This window comes from Amblyraja radiata, chromosome 15, assembly GCF_010909765.2.
Source record: "Amblyraja radiata isolate CabotCenter1 chromosome 15, sAmbRad1.1.pri, whole genome shotgun sequence".
Lineage (NCBI taxonomy): Eukaryota > Metazoa > Chordata > Chondrichthyes > Rajiformes > Rajidae > Amblyraja > Amblyraja radiata.
In genome coordinates, this window is record NC_045970.1 from 18579350 (window position 1) to 18600360 (window position 21011).

Below are 21011 nucleotides of genomic sequence, written 5' to 3' on the forward strand. Positions count from 1 at the left end.
GAAATAGTATTTGTAAGGAATTCTGGTCTAGGAAAGTTAGCTGGGAATGAAGATATGCTGACAAAATCAAGATTCCGTGAATTGAGTTGTCGGAGAGGCAGATAGTTTTTGCTTGCACTCCAGGAGCGAAAAACCAATGAAAGCATCAAAGGCATAGAATGTTTTCTTGGTGGGTGACGTCAATGTCTCTTTAAAAGTTGTTTGCAGGTCAAATCCTAAAGTACACCAGGTTGAAGTGGGTCTGGAATATGTTGTGGATGATATTACCACATGGAATAAATCTACTTGACCTCATCCTTGCTAGTCTGTGCCATAGTGACCACTGCTGACACCTTAATGATATTTAAAGACTTTGACAAAGTGTTCATTCAATAAAAGAGCGGAAAAAAAATGACCTTATCCAAATATTTTAAAATTTGTTTTATTGCCATTTCACTGTTTTAAGCGGGGGTAGGGAAGGGGGGGGGGGGGGGGGGGGGGGCGGGGAGAGAATATGAACTGTGCCACTCTAGCAGAGACTAACAGGGGCATTATCTTTTTTGCAGGTTTCATTGACCATACTAAATTTAATTTAGATGGGCATTCTAAAATGAGTCTGCACATAATATGTGCTCAGTATACTTGAAGAAGGGGGAAAATGGGAAATTTTCAGAATATGCAATAAAAATAGCTTTTAGCAAAGGTGAGAAACAAGGTACCTCTTATTTACTAAGTGGTCTTCAAAAGTAAAAGTATAACATTTTCTGATTTAAACAATCACTGTGTCATCTTGTTCCGTTATTTTAATAAGATGAACATCTACATGAAAATTCTCGACCTTTTAAATAGGACTTGTTTAAACTGAACAATGAATGGAATCAATCATTGGTAAAATGTGACTATTATTAGGGGGTAGACAAAAATGTTGGAGAAACTCAGCGGGTGAGGCAGCATCTATGGAGCAGGTGATGTTTCGGGTTGAGACCCTTCTTCAGACTTATTATTAGGGGGGCTGTTTATGAAAGAACTGCAGTTGCAGGAAAAATCGAAGGTAGACAAAAATGCTGGAGAAACTCAGCGGGTGAGGCAGCATCTATGTGAAGGAATAGGTGACGTTTCGGGTCGAGACCCTTCTTCAGACTTATGTGGTGGTGGAAGAAGAAAGGAAGAGGCGGAGACAGTGGGTTGTGGGAGAGCTGGGAAGGAGGGAGAAAGCAAGGACTACCTGAAATTGGAGAAGTCAATGTTCATACCGCTGGGGTGTAAACTACCCAAGCAAAATATGAGGTGCTGCTCCTCCAATTTGCGGTGGGACTCTGGCCATGGAGGAGGCCCATGACAGAAAGGTCGGAATTGGAGGGGGAGTTGAAGTGCTGAGCCACCGGGAGATCGGGTTCGTTAATGCGAACTGTGCGGAGGTGTTGGTCGAAGCAATCGCCAAGCCTGCGCTTGGTCTCACTGATGTAGAGCAGTTGATACCTAGAGCAGCGGATGCAATAGATGAGGTTGGAGGAGGTGCAGGTGAACCTCCGCCTCACCTGGAAAGACTGCTTGGATGGAGTCGAGGGGGGAGGTAAAGTGACAAGTGTAGCATTTTCTGCGGTTGCAAGGGAAAGTACCAGGGGAGGGGGTGGTTTGGGTGGGAAGGGACGAATTGACCAGGGAGTTGTGGAGGGAGTGGTACATTTCTTTGCTACCGCAGGAAATGCTACACTTGTCGCTTTACCTCCCCTCTCGACTCCATCCATGATTATCTACTACCTCTGATGCATATTTTAAAACCCATTATTTACAGCAATGTGTTCACTTCTACTCATTTATCAAAAATCTTCTTTAGAGTATAGTCTAAATATACCATGAATCACGACATTTTCCACATGAATTAAAAAAAAACCCAAATCTCTGATATATAAACTGCAACGATGTTACTTCATGCTGAAAATACATAACTCTCAATTTTCACTTGACAACCATTAATTTATAATGATTAATATTTATAAACAGAACACAAGGTAGAACTGCTATTATATTGCAGAAGGCAATGATCCACATTTGTATACTAATCATATTTAATTATCTTACAATGTAGAGAATTCTTAGCTCAACCATGCATATTTTTTTCATTTCATCGATGTGTTTCCAAGCATCAATGAAAACCTGGTTTCATTTGAAGACTGGAAAAAAAAAGTTCAATTTCTTGTTCCAATGATGTGCTTGCATATTTAAGACCAAGGAGTGATGGAACTCAGATGCCCATCATGTTTGCATAGCTCTTTGGAAGAGTTATGCATAAAATTCATCTCCTGCTCCTTTACAAGACATATTAATATTTCCTTTTCAAGAACATCTCAATTTCCTTTTGAATGTTGAAAATAAATCTGTTTCCAGCATCCTATGAGACAAGGCATTCCAGATTGTTACAAATCAGTGAATAAAAACATTAGTTTTACTCCATTGTCGTGATTTATCTGGTTGCTGCCTTATCCAGTGGAATAGTGCCAGTGGAAACGAAAGGAAGATTATATTGTTAGAAACAAGGAAATATTACTAAATAGGAGCATCACCTGAAACTGTTGTTCAATAAGTAACAATGCAGTTTAAACTTTCCATGGTATTGCCTATGTAGAGCCGCATGTAGTCATTGTTATTTATGTTTTCATGCTGTAGTCTAAACATATCAAAAGGTAACTAATGCAAATGCGGTTAGTTGAGAGCTAGGGCATTGGGTATCAAACCGGGAGTGGGATGAGTTGAGAAGGGGCAGAGATGGTGGTGGCAAACAGACCTGAGGGAGCACATTATATTTGTTGTATCACATATTTACTGAAGCCATAATTCACAAGATAAAAACATTAAATGTCAAACCAAAACATAAACCCTGAAATGATTTGTCATCAACATGGTGGAGGGTTAAGGGGGGACTTGATAGAGGTTTTTAAAATGATGAGAGGGATAGACAGAGTTGACGTGGAAAAGCTTTTCCCACTGAGAGTAGGGAAGATTCAAACAAGGGGACATGACTTGAGAATTAAGGGACTGAAGTTTAGGGGTAACATGAGGGGGAACTTCTTTACTCAGAGAGTGGTAGCTGTGTGGAATGAGCTTCCAGTGAAGGTGGTGGAGGCAGGTTCGTTTTTATCATTTAAAAATAAATTGGATAGTTATATGGATGGGAAAGGAATGGAGGGTTATGGTCTGAGCGCAGGTATATGGGACTAGGGGAGATTATGTGTTCGGCACGGACTAGAGGGGTCGAGATGGCCTGTTTCCGTGCTGTAATTGTTATATGGTTATTATATGGTTATATGGTACTTTAATCAGTTGCTGCACAGCGAGTCAATGGCCACTTTGAAATTGGACTCATAACTTGAAAATACACTAATATCTGCAGTGCAACACATAGGACTCCTAAATTGGCATCACATAATGTGTAGGGGACGACACAGGGTTGACGGTGATTACACTGACATTCACAGTAGGGCGAAGTCATGTAACGTGGTTTATTGAAAGTGACACAACGGTTCAGGTCCATGCGGGGGTGCTGTCCCTTGTCAGCAGTGCGCATTTGAGGAGGCACTAGCATTCTCAGGCTTATCCCAGAAGCTCAGTCCTGGTCTCGAAGGAGACTACACGGCTATCTCAGAGGAGGAGCTTCGAGAGGAGGTGCTGGCAGTCTCAGACTTGTCTTCAAGTCAAGACTTGTCAAGAGAGTTTATTGTCATGTGTCCCAGATAGGACAATGAAATTCTTGCTTGCTGCAGTTCAGTGTGTCTATTTAGCATAGACCATATATATACACACATAAATAAACAGATAAAGTGCAATAGGGTGTTATAGTTCAAAGTTAGTTTGATGGCGAGTTTAATAGCATGATGGCTGTGGGGAAGAAGCTGTTCATGAACTTGGATGTACCAGATTTCAGGCTCCTGTACTTTCTACCTGATGGCAGCGGATATGTGTGGCCAGTATGGTGTGGGTCCTTGATGATGCTGGCAGCCTTTTTAAGGCAGCGACTGCGATAGATCCCTTTGATGGTGGGGAGGTCAGAGCCGATGATGGACTGGGCAGTGGTCACAACTTTCTGCATTCTTTTCCGCTCCTGGATGCTCAAGTTGCCGAACCAGGCCACGATGCAACCAGTCAGCATGCTCTCTGCTGTGCACCTGTAAAAGTTTGAGAGTCCTCTTTGACATACCGACTCTCCGTAATCTTTTCAGGAAGTAGAGGCGCTGATGTGCTTTCTTTATAATTGCATCAGTGTGCTGGGACCAGGAACAATCTTGGGAAATATGCCCACCCAGGAATTTGAAGTTCTTGACCCTTTCCATCATCGTCCCGTTGATATAAACGGGATTGTGCGTCCCTATCCTACCCCTTCCAAAGTCCACAATCAGTTCCTTTGGTTTTGCTGGTGTTGAGAGCCAGGTTATTGTGCTGGCACCATTTGGTCAATCGGTCAATCTCACTTCTATACTCTGACTCATCTCCATCAGTGATTAGTCCCAACCAGTGGTGTCGTCGGCAAACTTGATGATGGAGTTCGCACTATGTCCGGCTACGCAGTCATGAGTATAGAGTGAGTAAAGCAGGGGCCTGAGCACGCAGCCTTGAGATGCTCCCATGCTGATTGTTATCGAGGCCGACACATTTCCACCAATACGAACAGACTGTGGTCTGTGGATGAGGAAGTCGAGGATCCAATTGCAGAGGGATGCGCAGAGACCCAGATCTGAGAGTTTGGTAACCAGCTTGGAGGGGATGATCGTACTAATCGCCGAGCTGTAGTCAATGAATAACAGCCTGACATATGAGTTTTTGTTGTCCAAGTGGTCCAGAGCAGAGTGGAGAGCCAGTGTGATCGCTTCCACCGTTGATTTGTTGAGGCGTTAAGCGAATTGCGGTGGGTCGAGGTAGGAGTTGATATGCGCCATATTAACCTCTCAAAGCACTTCATCACCACAGATCTTAGTGCCACTGGTCGATAATCATTGAGGCACGACACCTTGCTCTTCTTGGGCACTGGTATTATTGATGCCTTTTTAAAGCAGGTAGGGACCTCTGACCTCAGAAGTGAGAGGTTGAAAATGTCCGTAAAAACTCCAGTCAGTTGGTCCGCACAGGTTTTTAGAACACGACTGGGTATACCATCAGGTCCAGGCGCTTTACGAGGGTTCACCCCCCTGAAGGATCTTCTGACATCGGCCTCTGTGAATGTGACTGAAATACCATCACGGCGAATGGGGGCTCGGGAAGGCACATCAGTGTTCTCCCTATCAAAGCGTATGTAGAACGCATTGAGCTCGTCAGGAAGTGATGTTTCGCTGACGATTGAGCTGCCTCCTGATTTCGCCTTGTAGGAGGCGATGTCATTCAAGCCCTGCCAGAGTTGCCGAACATCCGTCTCATCCTCCAGCTTGGAGCAGAAGTCCCTTTTGGCCTTTTTGATGGCCTTACCAAGGTCATATCTGGACTTCTTGTAGACCTCTATCTCCAGACCTGAATGCCTGGGATCGGGACTTCAGAAGTATGCGGATGTAATAGTTCATCCAAGGCTTCTGTCTGGGAAACACTTGCAAGGTTTTTTTTGGGATGCAGTCGTCCACACATTGCTTTATGAAGACTGTAACAACTGTGGCGTATTCTGGAGTCCCTGTGCCCCCCCCCAGCTCTGCACAGTCGTGACCTCTGGGGGTGTGCCCCTCAACTGCTGCCTTTAGGAAGAAGCAGCACCGCAGTATGGTGGGATTTGTGCTGGAAGAGGAGGAACTCTCTCTGGCTCCCTCTCTCTCTCTCCCCCTCCCCCCCTCCCTCTCCCTCTCCCTCCCCTCCCCTCCCTCCTGGCCTGTCTACCAGTGAGGGGGATCAGAGCGGCATATGAGGGAAAGAATGCTATCACAATAATTAAACTAACACACCCAAAACAACAAATAACGTATGTCCAGTCATGCTGTTTCAAGGGAGGTGGGCCAAGGCCAGGTCACAGATTGGTCCCTGAAGGATTGTGGGTGATCTAAGAGGAGTCCTGGATTGAATGGCGGGGAGGGTGGATTGACAAATCGGTGGGTGCGAGAGGTGGTTAAAAGACGTGAAAATTCTGAACAATTGGGGGTTTGTGGTTCTTTGTTGGAATGGAGATGTGATGGGTGTGAGGAAATGCACTAATTTTAAACCTTTACATTACCAGAGTCGTGTTTCTAGGCTGAGACGGCCCCATTAAATCATGCTGCTCGAGATCCAGTAGTACTATTAAATTTGATTGTTCTGAGAAAGCCTAACAATCGATACACCACAGAACAATGTGATTTAATTACCCAGGTGTGCATGAAGAAAAATATAATTAGCTGCATATCTGACATGGAAAATGCATCATCACTGCATGTGTGATTTGCCACCCAAATGCTCGACTAATTCTCAGAGTGGTGCTACTCAACTTGAAAATGATCATAATCACATTCTACTCTGGAAAACAATTGATATATGTTTTCAAATTATAAACCACAGGATGAGGTCTTACTGCCACTTCATATAATTTTATTATTCCATCCTCAAGACGTAGGAATTAAGAGTTTATTTTACCCTTTGAAACCCTTGCTGATTTCAAAACTGCTTCCAATCCCCAGCCCTTATGCTTTTCTGTCATGTTTATATGCTTCCTTTTCAGATCTAATAGATTTCCCTAATTTCCTTTGTATGCCACAGTTGGATCATCTTTCCTGACGTATATTTATGCTAGGTACACAAAAATGCTGGAGAAACTCAGCGGGTGCAGCAGCATCTATGGAGCGAAGGAGATCGGGCCAAAATAAGAAATGCAATTCACATACACATTCCTTAAATATTAAAAATTGCTCATCCACCATCACATAAGGACCCAATTATCATAGCCAATTCATGCCTCGCACTGTTACATGGTCATTCCCTCTTCTCCCTCTCCCATATGACATAAGATACAAAGCTTGAAAGCCCATACCACCAGATTTAGGAACAGCGACTTCCCCTCTGTTAACAGACTACTGAACTCGATCTTCCAACCGGCCTTTATTGCAGACACTGGACTCCTTCTCTGTAACTGTTTCAGCATTGTAGCATTAGAACATTGGATTTGTTACAGAGAAAGAGTCCAGTATTTGAAATAAAGGCAGGTTGGAAGATCGGGACTGCCTAACGGGACTGCCTACATTCTGCACTCTGGTACACAAATAAAGGCTTTCACTGTATCTCGGCACACGTGACGATAATGAAACAATACCAATCCTTTGTGGAGATTCAGGGTCCTGGTTTCTGATTTTACTACTTAACTGAGCACCTTAATGAGAATTATACAATATTATTGTTGTTCTTCTCAAACACCATACACCAAAGATGTTCAATTATTCCTTTCTTGTTACAAGATACCCATGTAGGATGGCCTGCTCATCAGAAAGTTTTAAAACATTTTTGCTCTCTATGGAACACTCGGAATTGCTCCTTTACAGTATTGTAAATTTGATTTGATCAATCTATATGTAAATTCAAGACACGCGTGATCACAATTGTAGCCTTCTTGCAGTAATCTCCACGTTTCTATTTAAATTCATCACCATCATCAATACTGTGTGGGAATCTATGGATAACCCTCACTAGCCAGTCTTTGCTTCTGTGTGTGTGGGCACAGTCCCTCATTGTCTGTGGGCAGGAAGAGGTTCCAGCATCTCAGTCGTAGCCTCAGTAGAGGCGCTGGTTGTCTAGGGTTTCTTCCTGGCTACCTAGTCTTGACCACACAGTGGCGCTGGTGGTCCCAGCTTTGTCCCAGTGGCTCAGTCTTCCTTGAATCTTTTGGGGGAGCACACAGCTAGCAGAGAGGGATCTCACTTTAACTTCCACCTCTTCCCTTCTGGCTAGAATGCCTGACTTTTATAGGGAGTAGGCTGAAGGTTAAAATGGCCATCCAATATTAGCTAATTGGACCCAGCAGTTACCACTGATGCTGAGGAGTGGCTTCTCCTGTTTTTTTGGCCAGTTAAAGGGATCAGAGCGGCATCCAAGGGACTGGGCGCCGTCACAGTACATATTTTTCACTATTCATTTATCGACTTCATTGTGAAGGTTCCACATTTAAGGCACAACGTCCTTAGACGTCTTTTTAATATTATTTTAGTGTTATTAAAGTATTCTTAATTAGTATTCTTAGCTTTTTCTAACTTTATGGCATTTGTTTCTTGCCCTTTTTTTTTTTTCTGTTTTCCACTTCTGGTTGAACTTCATTTCTCCTTCCTCTATTTCTTGCAGCTATGATGGAAAAAATCGGTTCTGGTTTGACAAAAAGCAATTACAATAGCTTTGTTTTAGAAATAGGCTGATTATGGCTTGGTCAAGCAAACAAAACTAAGTCAAATGTTTGAATTATTAGTTGTTTAAAAGCAGAAAGAACAATCGGCTGGAAAAATCAAAGGTAGACGAAAATGCTGGAGAAACTCAGCAGGTGAGGCAGCATCTATGGAGCAAAGGAATAGGTGACGCTTCAGGTCGAGACCCTTCTTCAGATTATTAGTTGTGTGAGTTTTTCATTTGTGATCGATAGCAGCTTTTGACAACCAAGCAGGCCTAATGTCTTTTTGCTACATTCCATGCTATTCTCAATTAGAATAGGAGCCACATGTTATTTTTCTTAAGCACATTAAGAATAAAATGTTGCCAAAAAAAAGCGTTTATTTTGCTGTCCAACAAAGTTTAGTTGAACATCAATGATAAGGTACATTTCCCTCTTAATACGTTAATATAAGTATGTGGCAATGAAGCTGCACACAATGAATTCCACAGCATCAGCCTCATTCTAGCGACATTTTGAAAAATTATCTATTTTCCCACAAAAGTGAGTCACTGAGCAAATTGATACGTTATGTTATTCCTTAGGCTGACATTAAGTATCAAGACTTGTGTCACCAACTTTTACTCTGACATGCATAAAGGTTCCTGGAGTGAATATAACAAATTCCTCACAACTATGAAAATATTTGATATGGGACAATAAACCATTACGATTCTGTTTTCTCTATTGAGAACAAGTAGTGAAAAGAGGTTCAATAACAGAAGATTTTTACCAAAGTTCTGATTCCATACTGCTTTTCCACTTTTTCTTTCAACTGTTTGAAACAGGATTCCATCCTCTCATGGAAAGGCCGCAATGCCTCGGTTACCTTCTCACCATGAATTCGGACTCCCTCATTCAAGAATGGGATCTAGAAAATGAACAAGAAGAGCAATGTTCCATATCAGCGATTCACACAAATGAAGAAGAGAAGTTGTTTTGTTGATTAAGGGGAAAATCACGACCGTAGTCCAAAATGACATTACCAAAGAATCGTCCAGTGAGGCTATATAGTGGAGCTGGGAAATAGAAGAAAGGATGATCACGTTGATAGGTTTTTACTATAGGCCCCAAGTAGTCAATGGGAATTAGAGGCACATCCTGACACACGGCTGCAAGACTAATAGGGTTATCATAGATGGATTTAAATATGGTAATGGATTTTTCCTTTCCCAATAAAGATTGGGTTTGACCTCGTGCCACGGACTTAGATGAAGTGGAATTTGTCGTGCTTTCAAGACAGTTTCAAGGTCAGTTTACTGTCTCATGTACCAATTAAGGTACAGTGAAATTTGAATTACCATACCGCCATACTAAAAAAAAGCAACAAGACAAATTAGCATAAACATCCACCACAGCGGATCCCCCACATTCCTCACTATGATGGAAGGCAATAAAGTCCAACCTCCTTCCTCAGGCAATATGTAGAAGGACTTACAAGACAAAGGGCAAAGCTTGTCCTACTCTTTTGAAATCGGGCAGGACTAAGTCAGTAGGCAGCTTTGAGACCAGCAATCAGTTCCATTAGCTTTTAAATAGTTATGGATAAGGAGAGGGCCGGTCTACAAGTTAATGTTCTACATTGGGGCAAGGCCAACTTTGATTGTTTTATTCAGGAACTTTCAAAAGTTGATTGGAGAAGATTGTTGGCAGGCAAAGGAATGTCTGGAAAGTGGGATGCTTTTAAATGTCCGATAGTGCATGTTCCTGTTAGAGTGAAGGGCAAGGCAGATAGGAGTATGGAATCCAGGGTGACAAAGGAAATTGAGACCTTGGTCAGGAAAGTAGAACCATTAGTCAGGTATAGGCAGCTAGTATCAAGTGTATTCCTGGAGGTACATAAGGGATTGAGGAGCATACTTAAAAAGGAAATCAGGAAGGCAAATAGGGGGCATAAAATAGCTCTGGCAGATAAGATTAAGGAGAATAGAGAGATTTTATTATATTAAGGAAAAATAGGTAACCAAAGAGAGAATGTGGCCCCTCAGAAACCTAAGTGGTCATCCATGTGTGGAGCATTAGGAAATAGGCAAGGTCCTCAATGAACATATCTCCTCTGTTTTAACGTGGAGTAAGACGCGAAGACTAGGGAACTCGGGTGAGTTAATGGTGACAATCTGTATTACAGTCAAGGAAGTGCTGGATATATTAAACTGTATGAAGGTAGATCCAATTCCTGAGCCTCATCGGGTATAGAGAGGGACACTGGGAAGCTGGAGAAGAAATTGCAGGGCATATGAATCATTGTTAGATAGAGGTGAGATGTCGAAAGGATGGCGGGTGGCTGTTTTTGTGCCTCTCCTTAAGCAGGGCTGCAGAAAGAAACATGAGAACTAGATATGGAGAGGATTCTGAGGGATAAGATATACCTGGATTTGGAAAGATATGGGTTGATTAGGGATAGTCAGCATAGTTTTATGTATGGGAGATTGTGTCTCACAAATTTGGTTGAATTTTTTGAAATTAGCTTCCACAAATGTGCAGAACACGATAACATCCTTTGCAGCAAATATTTCCTAATGTAGCAACTAGCATGGGTCCTGGTGGGTCTATTCAGTCTCATGGCATTCTATACATCGGTCAGCTCTTAAGGGCACATTCTCCTTGGCAGCCAGTTCGTAAGAGTCAAGAATGGTTTATTGTCATATGACACAAAACGGAACAATGAAATTCTTATGGGGCTGTCCCACTGTACGAGCTAATTCAAGAGTTCTCCCGAGTTACCCCTGATTCGAAGTTGTAGAATTACGGTAATAGCCGCTCGTAGGTACTCGGGGCTCTCGTGGACATTTTTCAACATGTTGAAAAATCTTCACGAGTCTTCCCGAGCTTACCTCACGGAGGAGGAGCCATCTTGGTGAACGGCTGCTAGCCAGCAGCCGTCCGTTTTAATTCGTTTTATTTATTTATTTATTATTTTTTTTTTTTTTTAAATAGTTTTTAGTGAGTCCTGTTTTTCGTTTGTTGGGGATATGGACTTTTTAATGTGGGGGGGGTAGGTCTCAACTTTATTTCTAGGTCCCTACCTGGTCGGTGAGGCAGCTTCTTCTCCGGGCTGCCCGTCGATCCGTCCTCGTGGCCTACCTGCGGGCTTGGAGCGCCGTTTCCTGGCGGGAACCGCCCAGCACCTCGGCCTCGGCGGCGGCACAGCATCGGAGCGCTGGAGCGGAGCGGAGTGGAGCGGGCGATCCCTTGCCTGGGGCGACGCGCTGGAGCTCTGGCGAGCTGGACCGCCGAGAGCAACAACTCCGGGCTGCGGGTTTGCGGAGCGTAGAGGCGGCGCCGACTTCAACAACGGGAGCCTGGGAGCTCCAAACCGGCGCGGCCTTGTCGGCTTCGGCAGCCGCGGGCTCCAACCAGGAAGCGGCCGTTCCAGGTGGCCCAGCCGCCGAGAGGACTCTCCCGACGCCGGGGCAAGACCACCCGGTGAGAACGGCCAGGGACATCGGGCCTCCGTAGAGGCAATTGCGGTGGCCTCAATAGGCCTGACTTTGGGGTGAACATGGGGTGGGGACTGGACATTGTGCCTTCCTCCACAGTGCTATCCACTGTGGGGGGATGATTTTTTTTGGTCTATTTGTAGTCTTGTAGGTCTGTGTCCAAGATGGCTGCCGTGAAGAGAGAGTGGACGCTGGCGCGATTTGGTTGCCGCTGCTCCCTCTTCACACTGTGTTTTTGATTTTCTGTTTTTGGATTGAATCCTGTTTTTAATTTGTGTCTCTGTGATGTCCTTATTGTTATATTCCGATTATATGTTTACTATGTAAGGTGTCCTTGAGATTTTGTATGAAAGGCGCCCATTAAATATAAAATTTATTATTATTATTATTACCTCGTTTCCCGAGTACCTGCCGTTAGTGTTACGAGCCGCTAAGAGACGTCCCCGAGCTCCGACGTACCCGCTACGTACATTCTACGTGCTTCCACGAGTTTGATTTTTTTTTTAAACTCGTGAGAGTTCTTGAATTAGCTCTTACAGTGGGGCAGCCCCATTACTTGCAGCAGCACAACAGATATGTAAATATAGTAGTCTGTACACACATACATACATAATGGCTGCCATGGGATATAGAGAAAGATTGTCCTGGCCACTAAAGATTTGAATTTTGATGATACAACATGTACAGACTCATTGGTCCACTGAGTTTACGCCGCCCATTGATCACCTGTTCACATTAGTTCTATGTTATCACACTTTCTAAACACTGGCTTTATCCTACTTTCTATCCACTCCCTACACACAGGGTCAATTTACATAAACCACAAACCCACGTCTTTGGGATGGGGATGGGGGAAGAAACCAGAGCACCCAGAGGAAACCCACTCAGTCATGAATGAACATGGGTCTCTGGTGCTCTGAGGCAGCAGCTCTACCAGCTGTGCCATGAAGTAGATTCACTAAAAATGTAGGAATTATGTGAGGTTCCAGGAAATGTGGCACTGACAATGAGAATATTTATTTCACCATTGGTGACCATTTGTTATTTAGCACATTAGTAGTCCAGCATTGCAGCTTAACTGGGCAGGCACCTCATATATTTAAATACAGTATGCCTGGTGCTGCTTCTGACAACCCCTCTGCACTTCCCATTCATCTCCCAGCTTGATATTAGTAGAGTGAGGAATATGTTGAGCTATGAAGTTTCATATATGGTAGAAATCATGCTGCTATTACTGATGGTCTAAAGTAGCTGATGGATGCCTAGTTCTGAACTACCAAATCTATTACTAGACCATCCCATTTAACACAAAATGCTGGAGTAACTTAGCGGGACAGGCAGCATTTCTGGAGAGAAGGAATGGGTGACGTTTTGGGTCGAGACTCTTCAGACTTGACCCGAAACGTCACCCATCTTTTCTCTCCAGAAATGCTGCCTGTCCCACTGATTTACTCCTGCATTTTGTGTCAATCTTCAAAGTAAACCAGCATCTGCAGTTCCTTCCTACACGTTTCCCATTTAACACATTTGCACATGATGAAAGGTGTTGTCAGTGTAAAGTCAAGAATTTGGCTCCACAAAGATTGTGAGCCACAACAGAAGTCGCTTCAACCAGACAGTGCAGTAGCTTCTCTAAAGTATGATTATGTCAGGTCGTCATTTCGTTAGTCTGTGCGACAATGTTCCCAATTTAGACACAACTGCTTATCTGTTTGTGAGGGGGATTTTGGCCTACAGTACTTGAATTCAGTACCTGTTAGGCCAACTAATTTTATTCTTTCACTGTTTAAATGTAATGGTATTTGGTACAATTCCGTGGCTAGCTAGACCATTACAGGGAGCATTTCAGAGACAAACACTGGGATGGGTCTGGAGTCACAGGTGGGTTTATTCTGACTATAGACAATAGGTGCAGGCGTAGGCCATTCGGCCCTTCGAGCCAGCACCACCATTCAATGTGATCATGGCTGATCATCCCCAATCAGTATCCCATTCCTGCCTTCTCCCCATATCCCCTGACTCCGCTATCTTCAAGAGCGCTATCCAGCTCTCTCTTGAAAGCATCCAGAGAACCTGCCTCCACCGCCCTCTGAGGCAGAGAATTCCAGACTCACCACACTCTGTGAGAAAAAGTGTTTCCTCGTCTCCGTTCTAAATGGCTTACTCCTTATTCTTAAACTGTGGTCCTTGGTTCTAGACTCCCCCAACATCAGTCTACCCATTTCCTGCCTAATGTGGATTTCCTGCAGTTCCTCCGTCACCCCAGATCCTCTGGCCACTATATCAGGAAGATTGTTTGTGTCCTCCTTAGTGAAGACGGATCCAAAGTACCTGTTCAACTCATCTGCCATTTCCTTGTTCCCCAAATAAATTCACTTTTTTCGGTCTTCAAGGGTCCAACTTTGGTCTTAACTAATTTTTTCCTCTTCACATACCTAAAGTAATCTACACATACTCTGCTGAAAGTTATTAGTGAATCAGATTAGTTTTTTATGATAATCCGGTAATTTGTCATGGTCATCGTTACTCAGACTTGCTGGCTTTCTTTCCTTGCTCAAATTATCGATTATTAACTGAATTTAAATTCCACACTGCTGTGTTGGGATTTGAGTTTAGTCCAGGTCTCCGGGTTAACTTGTCTGGTAATTTATCTGTGTGCTACATGAATTTATGCATGAATACAAATACTGTGAATTTGATGCGATTTTACTCAACAATTATCACAGATATGACTTACTGGGTTAAATCAATTTTTAAATGGCATTGCAGAAAATAACTCTGCCATCCAATTTCTAACATATAACTTTGACTTTGGTACAAAGTAGCTCCACACTAATATGTCATATTTCCAAAAACCAGCTAAAGTTGTGACAAAGAATACTTCGTCTTTCATCACACATCAGTATATATACAGAGAGGCTCACTTCTGCCCTTGCTAGTCCTTAATGGTGTCATTGAAAAAGGCCGACCAGTGGGGATAGGTTATATACCAGAAATCACAACGCAAATTTCCAGCACATCTGCATGAAGCAGGCATATTTACTGAATTAATGTAGCATTAGAAATCAAATATGCAGCAATTATGCCATCAGGAAGCTGTCAAAAGGAACATTATTATTTTTAATACTAAAATGTTCTGTTTGTTCATCCTACCCTGACAAGGCAGAGATGACAACGTGGATATGGATAAAAGTGTTCTTTATAGCAAACTAAAATCAGTGAATTTGGAACAGAGAAGACAAGGGGAACTGATATGGAGATTAAAATCATGGAAGAAAAGCAAAGCTGAAGGAAGACCGCAGGTGTGATATCCTCATTCCATTCGAATACTCTACATTTCATCTGAATTTCCTTACTCGATCACAGTATTACCTCTCAGACTGCATCTAGAATATCCCTTGGAATACAATTTCTCTTTGTTCAAATGCTTCTTGGCAAAATAATTAAATATTGTGGCACTGGCTTCCACACGCCATTGAGTCTTGTACAGCTCAGAAACAGGCCCTCCGGCTCACTATTTCCTTGCTAACCATTGACTATTTGTCTATCATGATCCCGTATACTAGCACCTAGTCCGTAGTCATCTATGCCTTGGCGATTCAAGTTATTGTCTAGACATTCCTTAAATGACATGAGTACCTATCTCCACCACTCATTCAAGTGGGGTCCAGATTCCACCATCCTCTAAGTGAAGAAATTCCTCTGAGGAGGTCCTTCAGACCTCTTACCCACCCTCCTACAACTATGTCATCCAGTTTCAGATAACTCTGCTGTGGGGAAAATATTCCTACAATCTACCCTGCTTATGCCCTTCATGATTTTGTATGACTTTATCAGGAACCCCTCTGCTTCTTCTGCCCTAAGGAATGTAGGCCATCCTCTCCAGTCTCTCCTCATAATTGAAACACTCCAAACAGGCAATACCCTATTGAATCTTCTCTCAGTCTTTCCAGTGTAGTCACATCTTTCCTATACTGTGATACCAGAACTGTGTACAATATTTCAGCTGTGCCTTAGTAATCTTTTATAAAGTTATACCATAACCTTCCTGCTCTTACTGGACAGGGTGAAAAAAGATCTACAAGGATGTCGACACAAAATGCTGGAGTAACTCAGCGGGACGGGCAGTATCGCTGGAGAGAAGGATTGGGTGTTGTTTCAAACTGAAGGAGGGTCTCGACCCGAAACGTCACCCATTCCTTCTCTCCAGAGATACCGCCCGTCTCGCTGAGTTACTCCAGTATTTTGTGTCTACTTTCGATTTAAACCAGCATTTGCAGTTCTTTCCAACACATTCTACGAGGATGGCATTGGGTCTGGAGGGTTTGAGCTATGAGAGGCTGGATAGGCTGTGTCCTTTCCCTGGATTATAGAAGCAGAGGGGTGACCATATAAAGGTATATAAAATAATAAGGGACATAGATAAACTGAATAGCCACAGTTTATTTCCCCCAGCGAGGAGAGTCTGAAACTAGAGAGCATAGATTTAAAGTGAGAGGGGAAGGATTTAAAAGGGATCTGAGAGGCAACCTTTTACTCTGGTTGGTGAATCTCACCATTAAAAATCTGAGGGTGGTGCGTACATGGAAAGAGCTGTCAGAGGTTGTACAGGTAGGCGCAATCATAACATTGTTGGAATGGCTGAGTTGGACGAAAGGGCCTTTTTCCATGCAGTGTAGTTCTGCACAGTTAATAAAGGAGAGTATCTCATGTGCCTATCTGTGCTGGCCTCTTCATGGATTCTTGGACTTGTATGTTGTGATCCCTCTGTTCCTTTAAGGGCCTGTCCGACGGGCGATTTTTCAGCGGACTGTTGGCGACTGTCAAGTTGCCGGCAGTCGCCTGAAAAACCGGCAACTGGAACGGCGACTGTCAGAGAGAGAGAGAAACAAACAAACAAACAAACAAACACACAATTGGTTATCCTTGGTTCTGAAAACCACTGCTTATCTTTTTTTCCCCCAATGAGCCAATGAAATTCACCGGTCAGCAACCTACGAGAACCTTCGACCTCCTGGCAACCCACTAGGCCCACATGGCGACCCACCTACGGCACGAGAATTCTCGCTACTCTCCATGGCGGCTTCATTCTAATCACCGTTAATTTTTCAACATGTTGAAAAATTCACGACGACCATAATGAGGCCGCGACTGGTTCCCAGAATGCAGGAACTCCTCGCCACCATGAAGGCGACTTCCCGGCAACCACCCACGAACATGTGGCGACTGCATAGTCTCCTGCAGTCGCCTAAAATGTCACCTAAGTGGGACAGGCCCATTATACTCCTTTAGGCCCCACATTCATAATGTATGTCCATCCTTTATTCACCCTCCTAAAGGGCATCACCTCACACCAATGAAGTATAAATATTAATCTGCCTTTGCTCCGCCCATTTTATCAACATCAATGTCATCATGCAGCATATCCTCAGAATCAACAATGCAATTTATATTTGTCCGCTGAAATCTTGCTAATCTCACCTGCCAACATACATCATCACATGCGTGCTGGCAACAACTAGACTGCCTCTCGACCTTGTCTTGACCTGCATACTCTCAAATTGCTTGTTTCACATCCATCATTTGTTTTCAGAAGAATTGGGAGATCAGAAAGGCCAGGAGAATGCATGATTACTGAGGGAAGACAAAGGTGAATTGGATATAGGAGCAAACTGAAATCATTCCCAATAACCGCTAGAGAACTGATTTCCCAGGCCAAGTATATTCAGCTGTACAATGTAATATTTAAAGTGGTGGTTATTTCTGACACACTCATAAATTGTAATATTTGTGCTAAACCTATTTACCTTGTTAGTTGACACCAAGATTTTAAAATAGGAAATGGATGGTTTGGAGTGGAGTTTTGGAAATTAAATCCAAGGCACTCATTTCAAGCTTCTGTCACCATTGGGCCTGGCTATTTCCCTTCCTTTGCTCTTTCTCCAATTTCCCCAGTCTGCACACGATAATTCTTCCAAAACGTTTTTGCACGGTTCAAAGTCTGCACCACCACTCTCTAGCCCTTTCGAAATTACATTGGCTGCCAGTATTTATTCCTGAATTAAGATTTGTAAAATTTGATCAAAGGATGTGGCTCATCCAGGTAAAGTCGATACATTCCCATGAAGGAAAGGGGAAGCTAAATTACAGCCTGGCCTCCCTGGATGACTAATGAAAAATAGAGAGTAAAATAGCAAAGAGGGGGCAAAGAACAAATGCTCAATACAAGTGCAAATTAAGCTTATTACAGAATATTCAAAGGCAAAGAGAAGAGGGGAACAAGGGAAGCAAAGAATGATCTTGAGAAAAGATTGGACTAGCAACAAAATAACAGAAAATCAAAAAATCAATATGCATATTAAAAGGAAAAAGAGTTGTTAAATCAGACCAAACAAAATATACTCATGAAAGCAGAGAGCATGCTGAGTGAGATTCAAAACAATTGTTTCACATCATCCTTCGCAAAAGGCTGTAGCTTGACTCTCAGCAAAACATGTAGCTGGACTCTCAGCTACACCTTTTGCTGTGAGTCTCGATTTTTTCAAAATAAATAAAGGTGCTAAATCGGCTAGTGCATGTAAAGTGAATGACCTAACTGGTCCATGTGTGATACATCGTAGGTTGCTGAGAGAAGAAAGATAATTGCAGAGGTTACAAACCTCTGCAAATTCTGAAGTGGTGCTGGGGACTTTAAATAAATATTGCTCCCTCATTAAAATAAAGGGTGAAAGGATAAATCAATGAACTACACACCAGTCATGATAACCTCGACGATGGTGAAGTTTTAGAAACGTTAATCAAGGACATAATTATTGCGTTGGACAGATGTAAACTGTTGAGAGAAACCAGCAACGACCCTTTAAAGATGAATAGTGTTAACTATATAATAAAGTTTTCTGCGGGTCATGTTTTTTTGGGCGGCGCAGTCGCGCAGCGTTAGAGTTGCTACCTTACAGCGCCAGAGACCTGCGTTCAATCCTGACTATGGGTGCTGCTTGTACAGAGTTTCTAAGTTCTCTCTGTGACCGTGTTGGTTTCCTCCCACACTCCACAGATTTGTAGGTTAATTAGCTTTAGTTAAATTGTCTCCAGTGTGTAGGATAGTGCTAGTGCATGAGGGTGATCGCTGGTCAGTGTGAACTCGGTGGGCCAAAGAGCTTGTCTACACGCTGTATCTCTAAAATCTAAGGTAAAGTCTACAGTTTGTGAGGTAAATGTAGTTGAGGCGATATACATAGATTTCCAAAATACATTTTACAAGGTGCCATATAATAAGCTTAAAGCCCTGTCCCACGGTACGAGTTCATTCCAAGAGTTCTCCCAAGTTTGCCCTGATTCGAACTTGGAGATTTACGATAATGGCCACTCGTCGGTACTCGGGGCTCTCGTGGACATTTTTCATCATGTTGAAAAATCTTCACGAGTCTTTCCGTGCTTACCTGCCTTTAGCGAGTTTTCCCGAGTACCTGCCGTTAGCGCTAAGAGACGTCCCCGAGCTCCGACGTACCCGCTACGTATATTCTCCGTGCTTACCACGAGTTTGATTTTTTTTAAACTCGGGAGAGCTCTTGGAATGAACTCGCACCGTGGGACAGGGCTATTAATGTCAAGATCAATGATCATGGTAAAAAAGTAAGTGCTGCAGCATGGATAGAAATCAAAAGCACAGAAAGAAACAGTGAAAGGTTGTTTTTCAGACTGGAGAAAATGATACAGTGGAGACCCCAGGGGTCACTATGGTAAATATTACTTCTTGTAGAATTTTTTATTACCTCTGTATGACCTTTTATAACCTCTTGCTTCTGCAGAGTCCTGGCTTTCTCTACACTACCTGTTCCTCCACCTATCTGTGGCGAGCCCTGTCAACTGACCTCAGTCAGGCGAACGATAACCGAGACAGCAGCAGCGCCGCAGCTTGGCGCCAACCCGGAGAATGCGCCCTTTTTAGGGCGGGCACCTACGGATGTCGAACCGGATGTCATCACCCTGCTGCAGACTTCTGCTGCCTCAAACGCAAGAAGAAGAAGAAGATCTGCAAACTTGGCCACAAAGCCTTCAAGTGAAATGTCATGAGAAAATCAGATTGACTAAAAAAGATTTACGAAAAAAATTCCAGCAATTGGTTATGTGGATAGACTGCAGGAGTTGACATTTTTGAAACAGGGATGGTTGCAAGGGGAGTTTTTGGAGGCATCTAAAATCATGTAGATTACAAACAGATCAGACAGATGTAAGATTATGGTCATCACCTCGGCAATTACCTTTCTTCCCTCTGCAACATATGATGCATCACACATATCTTCATTGGCAGAAGATATAGGGGACAAAGAATGAAGATGTTTGACAAAATAATCAAAAGTAACATGAAGAATGTCTCTTTTAAGCACAGGAGGTGGTTAAAATTTGAAATGCACTGTATCGGGTTGCAGACAGATTGAATTGAAAGAATCAAAAGTATCTGAAAGAAATTAATTTGCAGAGCTATGGGCTTTGGATTCAGTTGACCAAATGATTCAATGGGGAACAGGGCAATAAAGTAGCGTCGCGATAGAGTTGCTGCCTTACAGTGCCAGACACCCAGGTTCGATCCTGACAACGGGTGCTTGTCCGTACGGAGTTTGTGCGTTTTCCCTGTGACCTGCATGGGTTTTCTCCGGGATCTTGTTTCCTCCCATACTCCATAGATGTACAGATTTTTAGATTAATTGGCTTGGAAAAATTGTGAAATTGTCCCATGTATGTGTAGGATAGTGTAAGTGTGTGGGGATCGCTGGTCGACGCTGACTCAGTGGGCCGAAGGGCCTGTTTCCGCACTACATCCCTAAACTAAACTAAAAATTCAGCATTTACTGTTTATCTACAATCGCTTCCTATGATGAATGATGAATCACCTTGAACCATGGCAGTCTGTGGAATGAAGGTAGTCCTAAATTATGTTACATTTGTTTTTATAATTGAGTGAGTTGCTGAGTCAGTTTAAGGAATAAGAAAAAAAATCTGCCACGTTGCTGCAGGTCTGAATTCATTTTGTTGGCAGATTTTTGTGGAAAACGGATTGGTAGTAATTGGACTGCTGTGCCCCTTAGCCTTCACTTGTGCAACTGAGGGTATGTGTGGGAAGATAGTGATCAGGTGAGATATAAATCAGAGAAAGAAGATTTTAAGGATTTGTACAACTGCAAGAATAAAATAAACATTTTAAAACATTCACCTAAAGTCAGAGATTCACCCACGCATTAAAAAAG

The 21011-nt window shown here is 43.0% G+C and overlaps 1 protein-coding gene across 1 annotated transcript in view; it reads right to left on the bottom strand.

The window, feature by feature from the left end:
- The window catches only part of LOC116981051 (dedicator of cytokinesis protein 1), a 413994-nt gene that overhangs the window by 13523 nt on the left and 379460 nt on the right, over positions 1-21011 (bottom strand). Inside the window, exon 47 of the mRNA XM_033033698.1 lies at positions 9060-9197. Within this exon, the coding sequence (XP_032889589.1) occupies positions 9060-9197 (138 nt within the window). The remainder of the gene's footprint in view (positions 1-9059; positions 9198-21011) is intronic.